Raw genomic sequence first — 16,925 nt, forward strand, 5'->3', positions numbered from 1 at the left:
AGGTTTCATAGGAGGCAGATCTCTCTTCTCTTTCCCCTTCCTCTCTTTCTCTCTCCCTCTCTCCTCTCATCTCTCTAAATCTCTCTCCTTTCTCTTTTCTTGTTTCTTCTCTCTTCCTGTTGCTTTATTCTCTTTCTCCCCCTCCTCACTCCTCCTGTCTCTTTCTTAATCTCTCTCCCCTCTTTTGTTCATCTCTCTCCCTCTCCTCTCTATCTTTCCCTCTCAATCTCTCTCCTCTTGTCTTCTCTCTTTCTTTTCTCTCCTCTCTCCTTTTGTCCCTCTCCCCACTCTTTCTGTCTCTTTCTCTGAAAAGTAGACATCGGGGCAGCTAGGTGGCGCAGTGGATAGAGCCTGAAGTCAGGAGGACCTGAGTTCAAATCCGGCCTCAGAACAAAACACTTGACACTTACTAGTTGTGTGACCCTGGGCAAGTCACTTCACCCCAACTGCCTTAAAAAAAATTATCAAATGAAAAGTAGATATCAAAAATTCAATTGCTGTAGAGAGCTCCCTGTGTGGAAATTTCTTTCGCCAATGCAGATGGGTAGCTCATGTGTAACTTAGGCTGCCCTCCCCTCCCTTGCCCTGCTGAATCAGTTCTGCTCTCACACTCCCTTGCCCCCCGTTCATATTGGTGACTGTATCTTCCAAACCCCAGGTCCTCAACTTTGGTGTCCTCCTTGACTCCTCGCTTGCACTCATCCCACACATCCCATCTGTTTCCACATCTCGTCTTTTCTGCTTTCACATCTCTCACCCAGGCCCTTTTCTCTCCACTCCTCACCTCCCAGCCAACTCTCTCCTCTCTCTACCTACCTGGCACTCAGGTACCAAAGCGCAGGTCTGACCCCATCGCCCCCTCTTGATAAACACCACTGGCTTCCTAGTACTTCCAGGATAATATACAGGGTGTTCCCAAAGTCTTCGTGTGGTCTTAAGCTGTAAAACTTCAAACAGCACTAAAACTTCTAGGACACACTGTATAGATCCCACTGTCTAGCACGTAAAGCCTTTCACAGCCTGGCCCGTTTCTGCTTTTACAGTCAGTGCTCTTACACTTCCCTCTACTTCAAGTACTCTGTGGCCCACCAATGCGGCCTTTTTGTTCCTCAAACACCATCCTCTACCTCCTGACTTAGAGCCTTTTCACCGGCTGACCCCTAGGCCTGGGGTGTTTTCTCTCCTACTTCTGCCTCCTGGCTTCCTTTAAGACAGCTCAAATCCCACCTTCTCCAGTGTCATTTCCCAGTCTGCCCTACTGCTCATGACTTCATCTGAGATTACTTACCATTTGTACTGTATGTACCTTGTAGGTACACAGTTGCCAGCACGTTGTGTTGTGTGTCTCCCCCTCCCCCCCATAGTGAAACGGGAAGTCCTTGAGAATACGGACTATCTCTCATCTTTGTATCTACATCACTTAACATAGTACCTGCGCATAAGCATTTAATAAATGCTTATTTATGGTACCTGGCACACAGTAAGTGCTTAATAAATGCTTATGAATCCTTATCTTCCTGACTCCTGAGTCCAACTCACACTAGACTAGCTGAGTTTGAATCCTGCTGCAGACATACTAGCTCAACAGCCATAAACAAGTCGGCTAGAAAGTGGAGTGAACAGAATGCCAGGCCTGGAGTAAGAGAGGCTTCAGTTCAAATCCAGCCTCAGATACTTACTTAGCTGTGCAATCCTGGGCACGTTAGGTAACCTGTTTACCTCAGTTTCCTAAACTTTAAAAGGGGCATAATAATAATAGTGCCTACCTCACAGGCTTGTTATGAGGAGCAAATGAGATAGTATTTGTAAAGTGTCTGGCACTTACTAGATGACATATAAATGCTTATCCCCTCTCTCTCAGGAAACTGAAAACTCTTTAAGCCTCCATTTCCTCACCTGCAAGATGGGGATAATAACAGCACTTATCTCTAAGGAATGCTGCTGGGTCATCCCTCCGCCACATCAGCTCCCTTCTCACGTGGGCAAGTTCCTTCTGAGGGCATCGACTTTGGGGACAGGCTCGGGTCGGGCATGCTTCATTCCTTCCCCACGTGTGGTTCTGACCCTGGGCTTAGCCCCCAAGACTCAGCTGCCTTCTCATCCTGGATCATCCCTCTGTCCTACAGGACTCCCTGTCCCACTGGTGATTCCTTCCATGGCCCTCCATTCTGGGGACAGTGCCGGGCTGGCCTTGCTTCATTCCCTTCCCAGCTGTACATCTGGCTCTCCAGACTTGGCTATTATACTCCCTTGAGGGCACATTCTTTGCTTTCAGTTGCCTGTTGTGTGCTGCCTTCTCCCATTAGAATATACGCTCCTTGAGGGCAGGTACCTCTTTTTGCTTCTATTTGTATCCCCAGTGCTTAGCACAGTGCTAGGCACACAGCAAGTGCTTAATAAATGCTTGTTGCTTGCCTGTAAAAGGAGATGATAAATAAGTGCTTTGGAAACCTTAACGTGCTCTATAAAGTCAGCAACTACTATTATTCTTATGGCCAATGAATGATCATCAGCTATGTCTTTGTGACCCCAAGCACCAAGAAGAAGCGTGTGTCTGTGCTCATGGGGCAACCCACCTGGGCTGGTGAGACTTTCTGGCTGTGTGTGTCTGGCAGGCTATCTGAGGATTATCTGAAGAAAGCTAGTTGTGCTACGGTGATTATGCTGATAGTGTCTGCTTGACAAAAACAAACATGCAAACAGACGGAAAACAATAACTTGAACTTGGCTACTGCTCCTTCTTACATGTGTCAACTCAACTGAACTAAGGTGAGCTTGGGCAAGGTACTTCACTCATCTGTGCCTCAGTTTCCTCACATGTAAAATGAGGAGTGGATGACCTCTAAATTCTCATTTGGTTCTCCATCCTATGATCTTGCTTAGAAGGATAAACTGATTAGCTGTGGCTGAGAAAAGGGAAAGGGAGGGAAAAGCCATTGTTTAGGATTAAACTGGAAAAATGCCAAGACGATATGGAAAAAAGGGAAGGAGAAGATGGAGTCTAAGGAGGGAAACTGAGGCAGATATGGTCAGCATGGTTCAGACATTGACTTGGTCTCCTGCTTTTTTAAACATTTAACTGAATAAAAATAGATACTTTTCTTAAATAACAGTCTGCTATCCCCACCCTTTTTTTTTTCATTTTTCAGTGTACCACTGAAAAATACCCACTTAAATCTTTCTGAGTTATATAACATTTAGGCAAGTGACTTAATCTGTATGAGCCTCAATTTTCTCATCTGTAAAACAAGAAGGCTGGACCTGATGACCTGTGAGTTTTCTTCTAGGTCTAGGATTCTATTTTTTCATGATAATTCACCCTACTGGCTTCTAAAACTCTTATAGCTCTTCTGCTGGACCAACAAATAATCTCAGAGCTCTTCTGTAAGAAGCAGAGTTAATCAGGAGACATTGCTGTCCATGCCCACTGGTGTACAGGATCACAGACTTAGGGTAAGAAGGGAGATTAAATGATTTGGCCTGGTTTCTTAGTCCACACTTCTCTGACCTCTCCTGGTCTCTATAGCAGATCTTGCCTGATCTGAAGGCCAGTATTTTATTCACTGTACCATGACACCATCTTTTTTTTTTTTGGTGAGGGGAATCTATTAATAATGATTTATTTAGAAACATGGATGAAAATCACATAGGATGAGAAGGCATGAATGGTTTTGTCTGCCATGGTGGATGGAGGATCTGTACCAATGAGCTTATTTTTTCTTTTTGTTTTATTTTTTGTAAAAAAAAATTTTTAACATTTGGTTTTTTAAAATTTTCAGTTCCATGACGCCTTCTTTGTTGCTGTTGAGTCATTTCAGTTGCGTCCAACTCTTTGTGACCCCATTTGGGGTTTTCTTGGCAAAGATAATGGAGTGGTTTGTTATTTATTTCTCCAGCTCATTTTACAGAAGAGGAAACTGAGGCAAAAAGGGTTGAGTGACATGCCCAGGGTCATACAGCTATTAAATGACTGAGGTCACATTTGAACTCAGGTCTTCCTGACTCTGTGCTCAGCACTCTGCCACCTAGATGACTTCTTAATGAACACAAATAAAGAAAGTGTATTTCACTCTTAATTATCTGCATGCTGCTTATTGACTTTGTGGCTTATCCTTTCCCTTGGCTTTGTTTCACATCATTTCATTGCTCATTAGCACCTCTTCTTCCCTTTTCCCCTCTCTTTGCCCCAACCCCACTAAAGCAGAAAGGACAGCAGAGTCAACTCCAAGGAATCAACAATACTCCTTAGCAACTGCTTAAAGTATCCTGGGAGATGAGGTCGTACCTGGGAGCTTAAATGAAATTGGAGAATTATCCATGGATTTCATTTATCTCTTCTATTACTGTCCCTTGGTACCAAGGCTTTGCAGAGAATTGGCTATAAACCTATAAATAACCCTGAAGAAAATGCTTTACTGATGAGGCTCTGGCTCATCTGTAGGATGAAAAATGAGTCCTTTTCCTTAGCAAAATACAGAAATTCCTCATGGCAGAAGAAAGACAGTATGGAAGAGAGCTGAAAACCATGGCAATCAGCAATTGTATCCCCATCAGTAAAAACATTCAATGTCATTTTCTGAGTAAGACCGGTACCACTTTCTAGTTGCTACATTTCTCTTTGAAATGTACCATTTCCTCCAACACATTTTAAAAAAACTAAGTTAGGTTGACAGATTGTTACTGATGAAATCAGGAGCAAGGTCTTAATTTAATCAAAGCTTTCTTTTTAAACTGCCTGCCAGAAGCCAGGCATGATGACACATCCCTGTAAATCCCTGTGACTGGGGAGGATGAGGCTGGTAGACTGTGTGAGCTTGGGTGTTCTCAGAGGCACTAGGGCTACGGGGGAGGCGTGGTGGTGGTATCTGCACTAAGTCTGGCACCAATATGGTGAGCCCTCACATTGGGGAGCTTAGGGCAATTAGGCTGCTGAAGAAGAGGCAAACCGGCCCAGGTCAGAAGTGGAGCAGATCAAAGCTCCAACGTTAATCAGTATTGGGATGGGGCCCATGAGTGGCCGCTGTATTTCAGGCCTGGGTGTGCCAGGAAGACTTAGTCTCAAATAAACAAATACATAATAAAAATTTTTAAAAATTTAAATGATAAATAAATATACTATATATAAATGCTATAAATATATATCATAAATATATATATATATAGTATAGTATTAAATATTATGTAATATATAACAAATAATAAAATAAAATAACAAAAACCTGTTCGTGTAGAAAAGAAAAGATCACTGGGGACAATAGCTTAATGGAGTCATAGGCAGGGGCATGTGCAGCAGCAGCAGATATACATCTAACCTGAAAACGCAGGTGAAAGGACCCCCTCCTCTTCCTTTTTCAAGGCTTTATTCTCCCACTGAGATCACACTTTATAGGAAAGCTCTGTCCCCTCTCTCTATCCCTCCAACCAGGGCTATCTCAAAACCTTTTAAGATGCTTCTAGCAAGTTGACCCAAGTGGAACCGTAACAGGCTAGAGACAACTGTGTCCACTCTTAAGGTATCCTTTTCTGTCTGATTTGAACAGAGTGACAGTCCTAAAAGGCCATCCCTTAGAGAGGCACCTAGAACAACTCCAGGCAGGCGACTTCATCTCTTTATATACTAAGCAGAGCTAACATGAAGCAGATGGCTTCTCTCTCAGGCACACTATGTGAAAATAATATTAACTGAAACAGTCATGAGAGTGTGCCATGCGTGTGGAAGGAGGGCTCTCCAATTCCAACACTTTGAAAGGCAAATGATTCATGGATCTAGAGGAGCTGGAAAGACCAAGAGGAAAAGTCTTTAGCTAACAGGACCGTAAAAGCACTGGAAATATATACCTCAAAATGACAATGTCAACTTTCTGTACGAGGTCAAGCTCAGAACTTAGCTATTCATTCATTATTTAATCAATAGGAATTTATTCAGCACCTAATGTGTGCAGAGAATTTTTGAGCTACTGAGGCATCCCTGAAATATAAAGTTTAAATAATGATGAAGAGCAAAGTGAGCAGAACCAAGAGAACATTGTACAGTAACAGCAATACTGTTTTAAGAAAAACTTCCATTTCACATACAATCATCTTTTTTTACTGTATTGTGTTATGGAAATGTGTGTTTGTTCCGCGAATCGACAATAAAATTACTTTTTAAAAAACGTTTAAATAAGATGTAGTCCATGACGTTATTGGACTTAAAGTAAAGGAATAATAAGTCACAAACAGATAACACAATAGCATAAAATATCATAAGATAACTATGACAGAGAAGGGCCAAATATAGTGTGAGGTTTAGTTCAAGATGGACGTTCTTCGCTGACTGGGGATGAGAAGAATATTCATAGAACAGTTTGCACGGGAGCTGGGCTTTTAAAGACAAGAAGGAGTCCAACAGGCAGAGAAAGGCACTCTCAGGAAAAAGAACAGTGTGAAGGTAGGAGACCCAATCATGGAGCTGACAGGAGTCCATTTTAGTGAGAGCACAGTTTGTGGATGGTGGTAGTACAGGATAAGACTGCAAAGGTAGGCCTGGCACCATATTGCAGAGGACCCTGAATGGCTAAGGAATCTGGACTTTACTGCATATATTTGTAAGTGTTTACATTATTTCTCCTAATAAGATGTAAGGCAAGTCAATAAGCATTTATAATTAAGAGCCTACTATGTACAGATACTATGCTAAGTTTCTTTTGTCCTTGTATCCTCAGTGCCTAGCACAATGCCTGGCATATGGTACCGCTTAGTAAATGCCTGTTGATGGACATTGTTGGCTATGTCTATGCATATGTGGTTGGCTTGGAACATGTTGGAAAGATGTGTCTGCTCCAATTCAACCTGGTTCATTTATCACATCCCATAAGCTGTAGAGACTTGGAAAATCCTGGATTTCCTGTGGAGAGGACAATCTTTATGGAAATTAGGCCAAGAAGGTTTTTTCCCAGTCATATATGACTCTGCTGCAACCATAAAAACCCAGTCCATGACAATGTTTATAAAATACTTTTCTTATCATAAAAGCAACCTTGCTTTGTATTACAGGTATGTTTTTGAAAAGCTATTAAGTTTTCATAAATCATATTACATTTTTCCAATGACTTACATAAGGACTTCAGAAATTTATCACAAGATAAAGCATTTATTAAATGCTTACTGTGTGCCAGACGCTGTGCACATAATTATCTTCATTTCTGATTGACCTTCAATTGACAGTAGCTATTATTTTAATTGTCATGATTGTTTCACGTTTTTCTTTCATTTGCCCAGGACAACCCTCTTTGTCAAATGGAAGAACACATAATGCAAATAATGACTCCTTACTTCGTGTGATTAATAAGTTAGATTATCATATGTTTGGTTTTCTGAAAGCCAGGCACACCTACACTGATGATAATACTGCTGATTCATATTTGTATGGTACTTTTCTGATAATTTTGTGAGTCACCTAATTTGTTACTATACTCATTTTTTTTGTGTGAGAAAACTTGGTAAAGGTAAGTGACTTTCCTAGGGTCACATCCTCTACTAAGTATCAGAACTGAGATTCTAACCCAGGTCTCACGACCATAAATCCCAGTCTCTTCATTCTACAGCACATGGCATTAAATTAAGTTAATTCTCAGTGGCATTAAAGCAAGCCAACATGACAAATGATGATTTATGTCTGAGGATGAGATGTGATTTCCCAAGAATCCACTGAATTACAAGAATACAAAAAATAACAGAATCCAAAGGACCCTCAGAGATCTTTAAATCTAAGCCCTTCATTTTACAAACAAGGAAAGGGAGGCTCCAGTGACTAGCCTAAAGTCGCTCATCCAGTAAATTATGCTTGAATAGAACCAATATCTTAGGATATCTAGTGCATTTTTCTTTTTGTTTAAACACACGATCTTGTTTAAAAAAAAAAAAATAAAGAACCTTTTTTGGCATGACGAATTAAGGAAAAAATATTGCCATAGCTTAACTAGCAGAAAAATTTAAATATCGTCTATATAGAGAGATAACATGATAGGGCTAGATGTCAGGGATGAGATTATAAGTCTAACTTCACAAGTTGCTAAAGGAAAACCATAATATGGTAAATTCTCTGTTATGGAGGAGTCTCTCAACAAATATTTTAGACCTGTATATATGTATCATAGAGGAGCTGAACCAGCTGGGAGACAAGGCAAAGACACCTCATTTTTTTCATTATAAAAATGTTCAATCCAAAGTTGAGCTGCAGATGCAAGAAAGGCTGAACTCAATTGGAAAAAAAGGTAAAGGCTAAAGGATTAGATGATGATGGAGAAAAGGAGGTAAAACTTGCCCATTTTCAAAGTTCTTTCAAGCATATTGTAGCCTCTAGTTGTGGAAATGAAAGAGAAAATGAAAGCCATTTTTCTGGGTTTCAGAATAAAATTCCATCTTCTCTCCCTCCTTTCCAGAGCCAGAAATTAGGTATTGCTTTTCTAAGTCAAAAATGAAGGGAAGATTGGCTTTTTAAAGAATAAGCATACAACATCAAATTGGAAATTTAAATAATTCTTGCAATATTTGCTTATTTGCATTAGCTAAAGGTTTTTTTTAACCTAAATCCAACAGGATTAGTCAACACAAAGTTGTTTTAATTAAAAAGACTTTCATAGGTATCTTTCAAATTTATATTTTTATGAATTAAATCTATTTTCTCTCCCATCTCTCCTGAACTTCAAATTGATTATCATTGTGGACAAAATGTCCATATGTCAACCATAAAAATTTTGCCTAATTCTATGAAAATTAGTAAATCCATGCATGGCATATATAATAATAGAATTATATAATCACAGATTTAGAAATGACCTAAAAAATTACAACGCCCAGTGTAGCAATTGCTTCTAAAACATCATGGAACAAAATATTTATTGATAAGTGCCTACTATGTTCTCAAGGGCAAGCGCGTGGTGCAGTAGGTAGAACACTGGGCTTGGAATAAGGAAGACATCTTCATGAATTCAAATGTGGCCTCAGACACTCATTAGCTGTGAGACCCTGGGCAAGTCACTCAACCTTGTTTGTCTCAGTTTCCTCATTTGTAAAATGAGCTGAAAAAGGAAATGGCAAACCACTTCAGTATCTTTGCCAAGAAAACCCCAAATAGGGTCACAAAGAGCGGGACACACCTGAAAAATAACGAAACAACAACAACAGATATAAGTATAGATGTGGATAGAGACTGGTAGAGACAGAGGTGGAGGTGGAGACAGAGAAATAAAGAAAGACATGGTGTCCCACAAGTCTTAGCACCATGTTTCAAGAAAAATAGTCATCCAGTCTCTGCCTGGACCCCTCCAGTAAAAGGGATCTCATTTTTTTTCAGGAGACAATCTATTCTTTTTTTGGACAGTTTTAACTATTAGAAAGAACTTCCTTATCCTAAATAAAAATGTTCTTCTTGTAACTTCCAACCTTCAATCCTGGTTTGCCCTTTCACGTAACATAAAAACTAATCTAGTCACCCACATACAGGCCCTTCAAATACTCAACTCAACATGTATTTATTAAGTGCCTATTCTTTGTCTAGTATAACATCAGGCGCAGGCACCTAGACAAAAAGAAACCAGTCCCTGCCCTCAAGGAACTTACATTCTACTGGGGACAGCTATTTTATCTTCCCTGAGCTTTCTCTTTTCCAAGTCAAACTTCTTCAGTTCCTTCAATAATTTCTTATTTCTTACTTTACACAGTTTCCAGACTGGCTTTCTTGATAGTTCTCACACACACAAAATTCGATCTTCCATCTCTGTGCCTTTGCATCGGCTGTACCTCATGCCTGGGATGCCCTCCCTCTTCACCTTTGCCTCAAAGAATCCCTTACTTCTTTCAACACTCAGCTCCAGCATGACTTATAGATGAAGTCTTTCCTGAGCACCCCAACTGCTTGTGTCTTCCCTTCCGAAACCACCCTGTGTTTATTCTATACATACTTATGCCTCTGAAGGCAGGGAATTCCATTTGTGTTTTTGTAAACACCAGTCCCCAACACTGTGTTTAGCATATAGCAGACATGTAATACATACTCGAGTGATTCATTGACTGCCTTCCTTTGGACCCATTTTAATTATCAGTATTTAGCTTAAAAGGTAGTGCCTGGATCTAATACAATTCTCCAGGTGTGGTCTGACTTATACCCTACACAACACAGAGTGTAAGAAACCAATTACTTCTCGTGATTTGCACACCTTATTTCTATTAATGCAGCCTAAGAGTATATGTCAGCTTTTAAAACAGATTCCTTAAACTAGTGATTCATATTAAGCATACTGTCAACCTAAACCCTCAGATCTTTCTGGTAAGACCTGCTTTCAATAACAACAGTTCTAATTTACATAAAAGATAGGTCAATAGTTTACAAAATACAAAATATTTTACCTCCAAGAGCTCTGTGAGGTAGTTAGTAAAAGCAATATTATTTTCACTTTGGAGTAAATTAATAGTGTAGGATGTCCAGAGCTTTTCCCCAGAGTGCCAACCTAGGGGGAGGAGTGCCACAGGGACATAGTTTCCTCTCCCCATCCCAGCAGTTCCCAGTTCTTTTTGTGCATATGACCATGGGAACTATGCCACCCCTCTTCTATATGACTATAGGAACTAACCCACCCCTCTTCTATATGACTATAGGAACTATCCCACCCCTCTTCTATATGACCATGGGAACCATCCCACCCCTCTTCTATATGACCATGGGAACCATCTCACCCCTCTTCTATATGACCATGAGAACCATCCCACTTCTCTTCCATATGAGCATGGGAACCATCCTACTTCTCTTCTATATGACCATGGGAACCATCCCACTTCTCTTCCATATGACCATGGGAACCATCCCACTTCTCTTCTATATGACCATGGGAACCATCCCACTTCTCTTTTATATGACCATGGGAACCATCTCACCCCTCTTCTATATGACCATGGGAACCATCCCATCCCTTTGCTATATGACGTCTGCCCTCCATTCCCATTCCCCTCTGATCCAATGCTATGTTCTCTGTCTCTTTGATGGGTTACTCAGTGTAATGGTACCACAAGGATCTTGCCTCTCTCTTGGGGTCCATCTTTCACCACAGAGACCTATCCCACTTTCTACCTTCTTCCTGGGACTGCTTAATGTGACTGGAACAACTCCTACTCAGCAACATAAACCTCTATTGTTCATAAGATAAAATATGAACGCCTTAACTTGGCACTCAAAGTCAGACACATTCTTGTTCTCATATACTCTTCTAGCCTCATTCTGAATGATTTCCTCTTACATAGGCTGTGTTGCATAGAGGATGGAGTGCTAGCCTTGGAGTCAGAGAAACCTAAGTTTGAGTCTCACCAGACCCCACCCAACAAGCATATATTAAGCACCTACTATGTTCTCCAGGCCCTATGCTATGCCTTGAGGATACAAAGAGCGGAAAAAAAAAAACCCCAAAAAAGCCAGTCCCCAAATTCAAAGAGCTCACAGTCTAATGGGGGCAGAAAACAGGTTAAAAAAAACTACATACAAACAAGATACAGGCAGGGCAAATTCAGGATAATCAACAGCTGTGTGACTCTGGGGAAATCACGTAGCTTTCTGAACCTCATTTTCTTCACACTTCCTATCATTTTTTCCTCCATCAGTAAAATGGGGATAATAATAGCAAGTCTCTCCCAGCACTGCTGTATCAAACGAGGAAATATATATATAAAGGACTTTCTGAACCTGAAAGGGATTTATGAAGGCAGGCTACGAAGACTGTTATTATCATTGCTGTCATTGTTATTATAGCACCTACCTCATACACAGTTGTTGTGAAGAGCAAATGGGATGATAAGAGCCTTGTAAACCTTGAAGAGCTATCAAAGTGTTAGCTGATATTATTTTACAAGGTTAGTTTTACAAGTTTTATTCTTAACAGAACTCTACTGGCTCCGAGTGATCACTGTGTTCTTTTTAAAATCCACATGAAGTCTACTTAGCAATCTATTCTAGGATTTTGCAAGGTATCGACATAAGGTTTACCAGTCTGTATATTTATTCCAACTTCTTGAAAACTGGAACAGGACTGGCCTATCTCTTTTTTTTCTGCCACAGCTTTTAATCTCTATGATATCTTGAAGATTATTTATAATGGCCTTCAGATCCAATCTGTGAGGTTTGTTTGTTTTTCACACACCTTGGGATAGGATTCAGCTGGGTCTAGATATATAAACTCATTAAAGCATCAAGAGTCTATCGGAACCAGGGCTTGGTGGGATGAACCGGACCAGGGATGCCTGGGACCATGACTTGACAGAACTGCAAGGATAGTGGCAGGAACTGCAATTCAACCAGATCCAACAAACATTTATTAAATATCTACTATGTGGAGAGCATGCTCAGGCACTGAACTAGAGATGAAGGGGACCTCAGAGGTCACCTAGTCTAACTGTCCCATTTGATGCCATACAGGTAGAATACATCAAAGGCAGGTTTTGAACCGAGGTTCTCTACCGCCATAAGCCAGTGCTTAGTACAGTCTAAGCTATGGTATTTAGATCAGAGGAGGTCCTTTCCCTTGCGGAACTTACATTTCCTTCCCTTATTTCACTGCCATGCCAGTGCTTCTACTTTTTTACCCTTTTCAATCAATCAATCAATCAATCAATCAATATTTATTAACCACCTACTAGGTGCCAGGCACCATAAGTTCCCTCTACGCTCCTAGAATTATCTTTTTTTCCAGTTTATTCCATGGATTGCTTATTTTATCCTAAAAATACTTTAATTTAATAAGGGAGAATCTTCTCAACAATTAATATTGTTAATGGCATCTGCCTTCCTCCAAACTGGCATGGGCTGCCAGTTTGATTATGATTAGATTCTGTCATCATTGGAAGTCTTCAAGTAGAGATGGGATGACCGAATTCTAATAACAAGGAACACTTACACAGCTCTTTAGATAAATTACTTACTTAAATCTCTAAATCAATCAGCCCTTCGTGTTAGCTCCCCTTGGAAGCTGCCAGGGATATTGCCAGTTTCACACCGGTTCATGTGGTTGCAGGCCATGGGTGCTTGCTCTCATAATGTTCCACCAATCACAATATCCTACTGGTCAGTGAGACAGAGACTACCCTGTATATTTCTGCTGCTGAACAGTGTTTAAGAACACCGGCAATCTGGATAGCTGCTTCATAAAATCATCTTCATGATGAAATTCATTTTCTAAAAAGATGGTTTCAGTATTTTTGTACCTCATATGTGTGTTTTATAGTTTAACAGGTTTTACTTGACAGGCATGTAAATTTGAACAAATTTTGGGCAACAGTTTTTCAAACTACATATGGAAGATTCTGATTCAATAACTGAGATTCTCTACAGAAGGAAGGAAAACAAACAAACAAAAAAAACCCCCTCCTAACTATAAAAAAAAAGAGAGAATAAATATATTAGAATCAAGCAGTGGGGTTAACCAGAAAAAGTGTTATTAGATGAGTAATATGCAGGCTGGCATTACAGTCCTAATTCTACCCTAACTGCCTGTGTGACCTTGGATTGGTCACTTGACCTTTGTGGGCCTCAGTTTCTCTCCTCTCCAAAGGAGGCCTATGACGTAAGATGACCTTCTAGCTAAAAAAATTCTGACTCCCAATCTTCCTGAAGAAAACTAAAATCAACTCAACAAAACCCAAAGAAATTTGAACCGCAGATATCAGTTACACAATACTTTAAAAAACTAAAATTTACGTTTGTCATATTAATGTACAGATTAGAAATAAATGTGACTGAACAGTCTATAAAAATAATTGAAAGGAAGGTTTTATTTTGTTAATGTAAAACCATAGCAGTACCTACAAAAATCATACTATTTTTCTACAAATAGGTCCAAGTGTGAATTCTGAGAAAAGAACTGTAATCTTTAGTGCCACAAAGCCAGAACCCAACTTTTTATTATATGCTGTATTTTATAACACCAAATGACAGCATTTCTAGGGTTTAGTCATTCTGTGAGTCTGACTAAAAGACTTTTTGGCTATTTATATATATATTTTTTATGCTGAAGGGAAGAGTGTTAGTGGAGACCATATGGTCTATTGTAAATCAAAGAGAGATCAAACAAAACAGTTATTTGCAACAGACTGACTGCCTGGAACTGCTTTCTACACTGAAGTCAAGCTTGCCCCCTTTTAAGTGGGACACTTAAGAGAGAGACCCAGATCTAGACTGCAGATTAGCTTGAGAGAAGCTGTTCTTGAGAATTAGGGAATCAGAGAATCCTAGTGATACAAGATGACCTTAAAAGGTCAGATCTTCCAGTCCCCTGCCTTCTCCTAGGATTAAAGGAGAGAATCAGATCTGTTCATTATTGACTACAATGAGGACTCAGATTTACTGGTCTTGAGAGTGACTTATCATAACTTTGTGTTATAACAGTAATTTTCATCTCACATTTTCTCAACAAGCTTTGTAGGTGATGACATGACCCATAAGAACTGGAACCAGGGCAGGATAAGGAATCTTGCAGCAAGGGCTGGGAATCCTCTGAAGGTCCAGGCACTAAAGCCAACATTCAGATCAGATGTCTGTTTAGCGGCTATTTGCTTGGTGGGGGTTTCAAAGGTGGAAAAAAAATTTTAACTACTGTTTTTTCATTCAAACAAGGATTTCTAAATAAAACAAAACAAAAATAGTTGAGTCTTAGTAAAAACGAGGTTGTTGACCCAAATGCCTGCCAAGTTTCTGATAGAGATAGGGCCCTTTGTTTAATAGGAACTGGTTTTTAGAATTTCTGGCCTCCTGGGGACTTTTTGTTTTTCTTGGATATGCTGGGCAGGCTCTCGTTTTTTCTTCAGGGGGAGGGCTTCACTTTGGTGAGTCCTGGCCACTGAGACGCTGCCCTCCTTCATCACCTCCCCAGGTCAGGCTGGGCCAGGCCAGACCACACCACCCCTATCTTGTCCAAACAGGAAAGCGGGCCCGGAGGCTTTTGTTTGTGTGTGTAGTACCTGCCGTTCCTGGTATCATGCTGCTTCATGTTCTTGATAAAATGAACCTTCTTAAAGTTCTTTGGTCTGGGTGAACCTGACAGGGTCCGACATCTGAAAAAGAAAGCAATTAAAAAAAAAGAGACAGTTAGTTCCTTGCTCAACAGCTGGGCAGTCGCTACACAAAGACAGGAAGGAAAGACCAGACAAATGATTTGAGTCACCCTAAAGCAGGAGTCAGAGTAGGAATAATGAAGACAATGAGTTAGGGGGCAAGAAAGCTTTCTTTAAAAAAAAAAATTCTAATGTGCCTAACAGAGGCATGGGCGGCACATTTCATTCAGATGTACACCCAGGGAATTTTATTTTTTTAAAGTCAAACATTTATTGACTGGTCAATCATAAATGATGTTTTTTTCATCAAGCTGAAAAAAAACCTTAAATTTAAAAAGAGCAATTCAACTTGACTTTTAAAAATGAACTTAAGACACAGAATAACAGTTTTGGTGGGAGACATCATTGAGATGTGCAGGGGCACCTCTAACATATGCATACCTATGCTCTCTAATAATTCAGTTCTAGCAAGATGTACCAGTTAAAAACTATGGGATAGTTTTGTAGTCTCCTGAAAAGTTTCTGAAGTCCTTCAAAAGATCAGTGATTTCGAGGCAGCTAGGTGGCACAGTGGATAGAGCACTGGCCCTGGATTCAGGGGACCTGAGTTCAAATCCAACCTCAGACACATAGCACTTACTAGCTGTGTGACCCTGGGGAAGTCACTTAACCCCACTGCCTAGCCAAAAAAACCAACATAAAACAAAACAAAAAACCAAAGTCTTATACATGGAAAAAAAAGATCAGTGATTTCAACAGTATGGGTAGTCCAGTCATCCATACAGATGGCATCCCCTCCATTTCTCAGCAGATGGTCTTTATGGATTGTGGTAGCCAAAAAAAAAAAAAAAGATCCCCTGGTGGATAACTGTCTGTGATGAGCCTCTCAACATAGCTAGGCTAGTTCTGGGATGACAGACTGAGTCCATCTCAAGGCTGCTCCTCAAAACCTTTCCAGCTGGGACAGGCATAAGACCTGTCAGACTAACATGTCAGGCATAGCTTTCAAAAACTCCACAGGCTGCAAGGCAGTGGAGGAAAGCTTTAGTGGAAGGAATAAAGGATTGGTGGGAAAAACAATCCTGTGCCTACGTCATCAAGAGGAAGTGCAGAGCTGAAGTCCTCAATGCACTCCAGTGGTTCCCATTTGTCTCTGGTGTTCAGTTATTTTCAGTTGATGTCTTTTCGACCCCATTTGAGGTTTTCTTGGCAAAGATACTGGAGTGATTTTTCCATTTCCTTCTCCAGTTCATTTTACAGATGAGGAAACTGAGGTCAAGAGACTTGCCCAGGGTCACACAGCGAGTGTCTGAGGCCAGATTTGAACTCAGGTCTTCCTGACGCCAGGCCTTGCTCTCTATACACTGTGCCGCCTAGATGCGCCCCTCATTTGCCTCTAGGACAAGAAATAAACTCCTCTCTGGCTTTTAAAGCCCCTGACAACCTGCTGCTAACTCCTCTTCCTCTGTTGCACTCTGATATCTAGCCATATCTAACAACAACTGATATATCCACAATATCTAGCAATATCTGATATCTCACAGGCCTTCTCTCTGTTTCTCAGATGGAGTACTCAACCTCTCATTTCTGTGCCTCTGAACTGGCTGTCTCCTGTGCCTGTAATTCCTTCCTCCTCACAGAATCCCTCCCTTGCTCGGAGACACAGTTTAAGGACCACCTTCTTTCCTGACTTCCTTCAACTGCTACAGACCTTCTTCCTTTGGGTTTAACTACGTTGCATCTGTATTTAAACCCCTATATTCTGCATGTCCATATATATATGTATTTGCTTCTTTCTTAGAAGGTAAGCCCTTTGAGGGTAGGACTGTTTACTTTGTCTTTTTATCCCTTGC

The 16,925-nt window shown here is 40.5% G+C and overlaps 1 protein-coding gene across 3 annotated transcripts in view; it reads right to left on the reverse strand.

Moving 5' to 3' along the window:
• Nucleotides 1-16,925, reverse strand: part of CABLES1 (Cdk5 and Abl enzyme substrate 1) — a 151,887-nt gene that overhangs the window by 64,701 nt on the left and 70,261 nt on the right. For all 3 annotated transcript variants that reach the window (XR_013486232.1, XM_020968751.2, XM_020968750.2), the window contains exon 3: nucleotides 14,980-15,072. Coding sequence is in view for 2 of the 3 variants with exons in the window: in XM_020968751.2 (XP_020824410.1) it covers nucleotides 14,980-15,072 (93 nt within the window). In the remaining variant the exon portion in view is untranslated. The remainder of the gene's footprint in view (nucleotides 1-14,979; nucleotides 15,073-16,925) is intronic.

Source organism: Phascolarctos cinereus, unplaced genomic scaffold (genome assembly GCF_003287225.1).
Source record: "Phascolarctos cinereus isolate Bilbo 61053 unplaced genomic scaffold, phaCin_HiC Scaffold_4;HRSCAF=312, whole genome shotgun sequence".
Taxonomy (NCBI): Eukaryota; Metazoa; Chordata; class Mammalia; order Diprotodontia; family Phascolarctidae; genus Phascolarctos; species Phascolarctos cinereus.